At 46.2% G+C, this 9,267-nt stretch overlaps 1 protein-coding gene across 1 annotated transcript in view; it reads right to left on the reverse strand.

The window, feature by feature from the left end:
- plb1 (phospholipase B1) overlaps positions 1–7,850 on the reverse strand; it is a 71,561-nt gene extending 63,711 nt beyond the window's left edge. Inside the window, exons 1-4 of the mRNA XM_078542869.1 lie at positions 7,836–7,850; positions 3,420–3,500; positions 1,525–1,590; positions 221–321 (exon numbers count right to left, since the gene is read on the reverse strand). Of these exons, the coding sequence (XP_078398995.1) occupies positions 221–321; positions 1,525–1,590; positions 3,420–3,500; positions 7,836–7,850 (263 nt within the window). The remainder of the gene's footprint in view (positions 1–220; positions 322–1,524; positions 1,591–3,419; positions 3,501–7,835) is intronic.
- Between the last annotated feature and the right edge of the window lie 1,417 nt (positions 7,851–9,267).

A 9,267-nucleotide genomic window follows, 5' to 3' on the forward strand; every position in this document is an offset into this window, starting at 1 on the left:
TTGGCTCACAATTCAAAGGAGGCAATGCAGGTCTCTCATTGGTTCTCAAGCCGACAGCCCAGATCTCTGCCACCTCCATAAAAGTCCCCCATGGTCTCTTTCAATCCAGATCCCTGTAGATAACATCCCTGCACACACAACTGCCGCTAAAAATTGGGCCAAAAATAAAGCCAGAATGTTTACAGAAAGAGGTATAAGCACTTAAATAGAATTACTATACTTCACAAGTGTTCTGGGACAGCTCAGTTGGGCATTCTGGTGGAGGCGCCTCAGTGGAATGAGTTGCAATACCTCAATTAGGTTGACGAAAGCCCTCGGAACCTGAAGCAAGGTCAAAGGTTAAAGTTAAAGGGGACATGACAACAGAGGTTATCCAGTCTGCATATACAGTTGTGAATCGGGCTAGAGGAGAGGTTTTATACACAGATGTGTGAAATACTCTGAGGTTTTTTTTGTATGGTTGTATATTACTAATGAAACATCCAATTCTTTGCAGGTGAAGGATGCTCTCCCACACCATGCAACTTTGGTTTAGCAGCCATTTCTGTCCGCATATAAGCAATTACTTCAAGGTAAGTCATTGTTTGAAAAGCTTTGAGATGCTTCAGAGAGTTATTACAAAATGCCGTGGAACTGCAAGCCTTCATTCTTCCATGGTGACAGGTTGATATCATTGCAAGGGGTAACACAAAAGTGTTTTGCCTCAGTATCTGCTGGGCTTGTTTGTACATCTAGGCAAGTGGTCAGTTAGTAAATAGAGCTAAATAAGGGCCCTACTTTGTTTCTGTGAATAATGAGTAAGATTTCAGGAGCCTAGAGTTGACCCAATCCCAAATCATGTGGATGGCCTCATTTAAATTCTTTAGGAGCGGCCCTACCCTATAGGAGCAGGATAGGGGTGGCTGCTCTGACTGCTCAGTGAAACACTGACATCCTGTCACTCCAAGGGGGCAAGTCAGAGACAACTGTTTTCCTTCCCCCACAGGTTAAAATTAGGGAACCAGTTCCTTCTGGGCTCAATGTTCTTTCCACACTCCGAAGTTTGGGACCTTCTTAAGACCCAGTGTGAAACCAAACCTTCTGCTAGGCCTATGGAGGGTGAGCTGGCCAGAATTCCCAGCGTAACCCCAAGGACACCCTCAAACTGGTCACCGGAGCTGACCATGGATATGGGTTGAAGACAGTCCTGCCCACTCCCCAACTGGGATTTAAGACAGAGCTCTACAGTGATGGAAATAAGGTGGATCTGGGTTCTTCCACCCAGCCTAGGGCTCTTAACCTCGTAGTTCCAAAAGGCTGTAATCGGGATGACTGTCATGTTGCTCACCCATTATCCTCTCATCACCAAAGTCATCAGGCAGCTGTTTGGGCACTGTCTCAGTTCAGTCCAATTTCTTTTTAGGATTATATTAATATTTTACCTCAAAAGACATTATAGCACCAACATTTTTTTTTAAAATCCCCAAAGAAAGGTTGGACAGAATCCAATGAGCTGAGGAATTGATTTGGGTAAGGTGTACCTACCTCTTTGTGGAGGATGTCTAGAGCTTCTTCAATTCGCCTAGCAAAGTTTATAGCAGAAAAATAAGCCTAAGAGGAACAAGGAAAATAGGTGAGACAAGCTCAGTAACCTGTAAATACAAAGAACCCAGGAACCAGCAATCACTCAGCTGACAAGCCTCCGCTTGCACCCAGAAAGGCTGCAAAGTTGCTGAAACAATGTCACTGTGCCCCCATCATGTAGGCCTGAAGCCAGGCCTACCTTAGCTCCCAGCAGGTCATGTCTGAAAATGGAATCAGGCAGCAAGTCAGGCGTATGCACCTGATGATATTCAGCTGGCCATACCTTAAAAAAAAACCCCAACCAACCAACATACACTAAAACCTCAGATGTACATCTACTACCACTTGATGAGCATAGCCCACACTCTAACACTGACAAGGCACAAGCTGCCATATGGCACACATTAGGGGGAGTTTTAACCCGCCACATGGTGGGTGATTGAGGTTTGGGGTGCTTGGATCAGCAATGATAAGAAGCACGGACACAGCTCACCATGAATAAGCCTACCTCCAGTGTGGTAAGATTTAGAGTTTCTGAGTAATTCACTCCGGAGAGACAGCAATGTTGTTATATTTAAATTACACTCTATACCTCAGATTTTGGGAAGCATTTTAACGCAATGCCTATGGACCGATAATCTGAGCGTTCCAGAATCATCTGTTAAAGGATGTTTGGAGCAGCCACCTCCAGCAGGTAACTCCTTTTTATAGCAATACTTATGGTCCAGAGGAAGCACAGTATTTTCCCAATCTTTCCCAAAAATCTTCTGATGCAATCTCTCCTTCCCCATAATCTCTCCCTCCCTGTAATTTCCTCTTCCTTTGAAATCTCTTCCTCCCCGCAATCTCTCCTTTCCCGCAATCTTTCCATACCTCAAAATCTCCCTCCATGCAATCTCTCCCTCTCCTGATCTCTCCCACCCGCAATCTCTCCTGCCCCCACTCTCTTCTTCCCCACAATCACTCATTCCCCATGATCAGCCAAACCACAGTTCTCCAAAATCTTTCCCCCCGTGATCTCCCCCTCCCCATGGTCTCTTCCACTTCCCTGCAATCTCCCCCTCCCTGTTTTCTGATGCTCTTCAAGTCTCCCCAACCACACCCCAATGTTCCCTGGTTGCCTGAGACCATTCTCCGGTAACCCCAGCTGTGGCCTTTCACTGCAGGCGTTCCTGTCCAGCTGTCAATCTTATTGACTGCTGGGACGGAGTAAAAAACAATGCTAATGAGGCCCTGTCGTGTAAATGTGGCATTTCTGGCCACAAACACTCATTCCTGCTTTCTCCCAGTCTCGCCATAAATATCTGGCTTTTTTTTGGTATTTCGCTTTACGAGTGTGGTAGGGAGAACACTTAAAACACGGCTCACGTGATAGCATGCCTCCTATGTGCCTACACAATTTAAAGGACAACCTGCAAATTATTTCAGTGCTTATTCCATGAAAATCATCTCCTCTAACTCTGCAATCACATTGTCAAAACACCCGACTTTCAGAAGGGAATTGGATAGACACTTCAAATGGAAACATTGGCAGGGCTGTGCGGAAAGAGAGGATTGGGATAACTAGATAGCTCTTTCACAGACACAAAAGCTGAGTGGCCTCCTCCTGTGCTGTATAATTCTATGGGGACAGTTGTAAGTTTACCCACCCAGCAGGAAACTATGGAGATCTGGTGTGGCGCTAGTTTTATACCCCTTCAGATTTTAATCTCTGTGAAGTCAATCGCTGGAATGTAAAGCTGCTTTTCCACCCCTTCCCATGGGTTTTCTGCCTGTTCAGTTAGGTTTAAAGGGCACCCTCGGACTCTAAGACCATGAGCCGTTCTGTTCCCACACAGATATAATGACTTGCTTACTGAATCGGTGCAGTAATTGCAGATGTCATTTCCTCCAATAAACAAGTTGATAATCTTCCAGTCATTCTGAAAATCAATTTTCTGGAAGAGAAAAACGAGAAATGTTGTCAGTATTTCAGCCATTCCTATCGCAGGTACAATGCCATGAGGTAAATATACTGATCTCATGCTCCGAGCAGGGGAGTGGGGTTAGTACCATAGTGGTAATGTTACTGGACTAGTTATTCAGGCAGCTCTCCAGGGACTAATGGTCCAGGTATGAGAGTTCAAACCTCACCTTGGTGGGTGGAAGAATTTCATTTCAATTAAAAAGTTAGTCTCATTATTGATAACCCTGAAAATCCTGAATTGTCATAGAACCACAGTTGGTTCACTAATGTCCTTCAGAGAAGGAAATCTGCCATCCTTACCTGGTCTGGCCTACAAGTGACTTCACACCTACAGTAATGTGGTTAACTCTGAAATGGCTGAGCAAGCCACTCGGTTGTATCAAACCTCCACAGAAAAGGTGAATAAGCCTAAAACCAGATGGACCATCCAGCATCGACCTACTGCAGATATTTAAGAGGGGTAGTTCAAGGGCAATTAGGAATGGGCAATAAATGCTGGCCTTGCCAGTGATGCTCACATAACCTAAAAAAAATGCATCAAAGGGAGTGTGGACCATGAATAGGGCTACAACACTGTATAGCCAATTCACTGACCCACAACATCTTCAAATGTGGCGTCTCATTGTGAGGCAGACAGGAAATGTGTGCTCCACAATGGAATTCAGTGTGAGCCAGCAGAGTACTCCCTCAATGCTCTGTCTGCATTGTGCATAGGTCATAGGTCAATGTAGCCCTGGCTGACTGGGGAATCCAGAACGCAGTGTCACAGTCCCAGGATAAGGGACCGGCCTTTAGGACTGAGGTGAGGAGAAATTCTCACACCCAAAGTGTCGTGAATCTTTAGAATTCTCTACCTCAGAGAGCTGTGGATGCTCAGTTGCTGAGCATATTGAAGACAGAGATCGATAGATTTTTGGGCATTAAGGGAGATGGGGATAGTGCAGGAGGGTGGAGTTGATGTAGACGATCAGCCATAGGGCGGGAGTTTCTCGCCCCGCCACTGGCAGGCAGCTGTTCGGCTCTCCAGATTTTCCCGTCCCACCCATGTCATGGAGATGCAGCAAAGGCCTTAATAGCAGCTAGATTCACAGAATCTCAGAATCGCAGAATCTTAATAGCATGGAAGGAGGCCATTTGGCCCATCGAGTCTGCACCAGCTCTCCAAATGAGCATTATGACCCAGTGCCACTGCCTTGCTTTTTCCCTGAACCCTTGCAAATTGTTTCTATTAAAACAATCTTCTAATGCCCTCTTCAATGCCTCGATTGAATCTGCCTCCACCACACTTCCAGGCAGTGCATTCCAGACCTGAACCATTTGTGTGAAAAAGTTTTTTCTCACATCACACTTGCTTCTTTTGCAAATCACTTTAAATCTGTGCCCTCTCGTTCTTGATCCTTTTATGAGCAGGAACAGCTTCTCCCTATCTACTCTGTCTAGTCCCCTCATGAGTTTGAATATCTCTATTAAATCTCCTCCTAGCCTGCTTCTCTCCAAAGAGAACAGTCCCAACTTTGCCAATCTATCCTCATAGGTGAAGTTTCGCATCCCTGGAACCATTCCTGTAAATCTCTTCTGCACTGTCTCCAATGTGTTCACATCCTTCCTATAATATGGTGCTCAAAACTGCACACAATATTCTAGCTGAGGTCTAAGGAGTGTCTTGTATAAATTCACCATAACCTCTCTGCACTTGTACTCTATGCCCCTATTAATAAAGCCCAGGACACTATATGCTTTATTAACAGCTCTCTCCACCTGTCCTGCCACCTTCAATGATCTATGCACATATACACCCAAGTCTTTCTTCCCTGAACCCCCTTCAAAACTTTACCCCTTATTTTAAATTGTCTGTTCATGTTCTTCCGACCAAAATGCATCACCTCACATTCTCCACATTGACCTTCATCTGACACCTATCTGCCCATTCCACCAACATGTCTATGTCCTTTTGAAGTTCCACACTGTCCTCCTCACAGTTCACAACACTCCCAAGCCTCGTTTCAACTGCAAATTTTGAAATTGTCCTCTGCACACCAAGATCTAGATTATTAATATATATAATCAGGAAAAGCAAGTGTCCCAATACTGACCTCTGGGGAACTCCACTACAAACCTTCCTCCAGCCCGAAAAACATCCATTGACCATTACTCTCTGCTTCGTATTTTTCAGCCAATTTTGTATCCACGTTGCTACTGTCCCATTTATTCCATGAGCAATAACTTTCCTCACAAGTCTGTTGTGTGGCACTGTGTCAAATGCCTTTTGAAAGTCCATGTACACCACATCAACAGCATTACCCTCGTCGACCTTTTCTGTTACCTCTTCAAAAAACTCCAGCAAGTTAGTTAAACACTATTTCCCCTTAAGAGATCCATGCTGGCTCTTCCTTATCAATTCCAGGATGATGATGACGACATGCAGTGAGTACACGCCATTAGATCTTCACATACCCTCTGTGAATACTTGACTCCTGTCTGGCCGAGGGCAGCTCGCTTGCACTCTGTGATCAGGCTCATATCATGGGAGATGCAACTGTGAAACTTTAAATGCACCTGATCCTTTGTCAGCCTTCAGCACCTGAGCATTCGGGAGAACAGCGTCACCGGACACAGATACTGAACAGCTGGGAGAGCAACCCCATCTCAAAAGTGCTGAGAGCACACAGAGAAAATGACGGAACTCTGTGACCCCTGCCCACAACATCCTGGCAGCAATAACAAGAACCATTGAGGTGCAGGCATCAATAATGTGTCCAGTGAGTATGAAGCCGGACCATCACTTTGGCCTGAAGGTTACACACTGCACAGGGAAGAGGCCCTGGACTGAGACACCTGCCTTTATCTTGTGCAGGAACCAAGGTTTCTCATCTGAATGTCACAAACACTGTTCATCATGACAAGGAGCCATGGACAAGGACACATTCTTGGGAGTTTATTTACAATAGTGACTATTATGTACAATTGATTGACATCCGTGCCCAGGCTTTTAACCTTCCTAACGCTGCCGCTACGTCTTGGTGCTCCCCGGACAGCCTGCTGACTGCTACGCCCTGTCTGTGATGGCTTCGGCATGCTTCCTCTGGATGCTTTGGGTGCCCTGCTGTGGGCCAGCTGCACCCTCTGCGATCTGTGGTGCTGGAGCTGTGTGGATCACAGGAAGAGGGGATTTGGATCAGCTGAACGTTCCCGGAGTCAGCTGGGTGATTGGCCCCGGGGTGTCGAGATGCTGGTCCTCCTCCCCACGGGTGCCCAGCAGCCCCTGGCTGACTCCTTGAGGGGAAGGGGAAGCTGGAGTGAGATCGAGTTGCCCCACACACCTCATGCATTGACATTGTTGGAGGCCAACCATGGCAGTGATGGAGTTCAACACTGCAGGACTGAGCGGTGAGGCTGATGGGCCTCCTGCAGCCAGATTGGGGGTAGAGGACATTGCAGCAGGCCTCCTTAGTGTCCAGAAGGCGTCCCAGGGATGCGTCACTGAATCAGGGAGCTGCACTCTTCTTGGCTTTTGGGGCCATGTCTTCACCGGAGCAGTCCTGGGCTGCAGGCATTCAGAACGGTGCACGTGGCTACAGTTTAAATATGCCGCTCGGTGTGAGGAAAAAGCAAGGTAACGACGTGGCGGGCAAATTGGAGGCCACCCGCCAGCGACCCGGCGTGTTTCCCGTGACCGCATAATTCACAAGGCGGGAAGGGGACGAAACGGCACGAAAACCCGCCATTGCGGCCAAAGGGTAAAACGTCTTTGTTCACTCCCGTTACTGCGGGAGCTACTTAGTACAAATCTGGGACGATTCTGCCCATAATCTTTTTGGATGATGGCACAGGCTCCAAGGGCCTAATGGCCTATTCCTGCTCCTAATTCTTATGTTCTTAAGGCCTGTACACAGCCCTTTGTTCACTGGTAATTCAGTGAGATAAAGGGATAAGAAGCCTTAGAACTGTGGTGTGCCAATGTGATCGCTGGTAGTCTCATGGTCATGTACCTTTTTGCTTCCTGTTGGTTAATAGGTTGAGTTATGCAATCTCCTCTTGAGATGCTCCAGTTTGAGCCTACAAAGCTTCATCAGAACTGCTGTATGGAATCCAACTGCTGCTAATTTAATGATTCAACCAAGTTTAGGCACAGTTTTGGAATGTGTTGCAGATAATTATATAAAACAGTCTAATTTATACTGAGGGTCATGAACTGTTCTCATTTGGTTATCATGTATGAACAGAAGGCCCCATTCATCAATGAGGCTTTCCAGTTTGGATTAAAGTTTCAGAAAGCAAAGATTTAATATAATTAGGGAAATCTTACCGAATGATTTTTCATGATGTCCACTAATCTTCTCACTTGCCCTGGAAGATCTCTAGTTATTAAAAGAAAAACATGCATTTGAATAATAACAGCGTTTCTCCTTCAGATTTCACTTCTTGCTTTTTTGAATATGGGGATTTAAATTAGGGTTTGGTGGGCCAAAGAGTCCTGCCACACTAACCCTAACCCTTACCCTAACCCTAATCCTAACCCTAACCCTAACCCTGCCACACTATAGCAGGGTGGGCGGCATCCCACCTGTCCCAGGAACTTCAGATATTTTTAAAATCATAGATGCACAGTAGCCTGTGATGGATTGCAAAGGTGTTTATGGCTTTCTAAGCTTTCATATTGCCCTCCCTCCCAACACCCACTGCCTCGATCGACACTAGATCTGAGGAACACACCAACGTACCTTGTGCTTGGCATGAATAGCAGGATACGGGTCATGTGACCTGTGACCTATTCCTTCAAACGCTTTTTCTTGCAGTGAGTGGTTAGGGTTTGGAATGCACTGTCTGAGAGTCTGGTGGAGGCAGATTCAATTGAGGCATTCAAAAGAGGATTGGACTGTTATTTGGAAAGGAACAATGTGCAAGGTTGTGGGGAGAAGGCGGGAGAATGGCACTGGGTGAATTGCTCATTCGGGGAGCCGATGTAGACGTGATGGGCCAAATGGCCTCCTTCTGTGCTGTAATAATTCTGTGATTCTGTGATTTGCATCTCATTATAATATGTCCATCTCATGTTTGAGCAAGCTTATTATACACCCAAAGTGACTTGCGCCAGCATTCATTGCCTATCTCTAACTGCCCTTGAGAAGATGGTAGTGAGTTGCCATTTTGAACAGCTGCAGTCCATGTGGTGTAGCTACACCCACAGTGCTGTTAGGGAGGGAGTTCCAGGATTTTGACCCATAAACAGTCAAGGGACAGCAGTATATTTCCAAATCGGGATAATGTGTGGCTTGGAGCAGAACGTGCAAGTGGTGGTGTTCCCATGCAACTGCTGCCCGTGTCCTTCTAGATGGTAGAGGTCACAGGTTTGGAAAGTGCTGTCAAAGGTGTGTGCTGAGTTGCTGTGGTGTATTGTGTAGATGGTGCACACTGCTGCCACTGTGTATTTATGCTGGAGGGAATGAATGTCCAAGGTGATAGCCGGTGTTCCAATCAAACAAGAGTCTCTTGAGTGTTGTTGGAGCTGCAGTCATCTGGGTAAGTGGAGAGTATTCCATCAAAGTCCTGACTTGGCCTGTAGATGGTGGACAGGCTTTGAAGAGTCAGAATCCTCAATCTCTGAGCTGCTCTTGTAGCCTCAGTATTTATATGGCAGATCCAGTTCAATCTCTGGTCAATGGTAACCCTCAGGTGGGGGATTCAGGAATAGAAAAGCTGTTAAATACCAGGGGAGGTGGTTAGAATCTCTTGTTGGA

Source organism: Cetorhinus maximus, chromosome 5 (genome assembly GCF_964194155.1).
Source record: "Cetorhinus maximus chromosome 5, sCetMax3.hap1.1, whole genome shotgun sequence".
NCBI classification, from domain to species: Eukaryota; Metazoa; Chordata; class Chondrichthyes; order Lamniformes; family Cetorhinidae; genus Cetorhinus; species Cetorhinus maximus.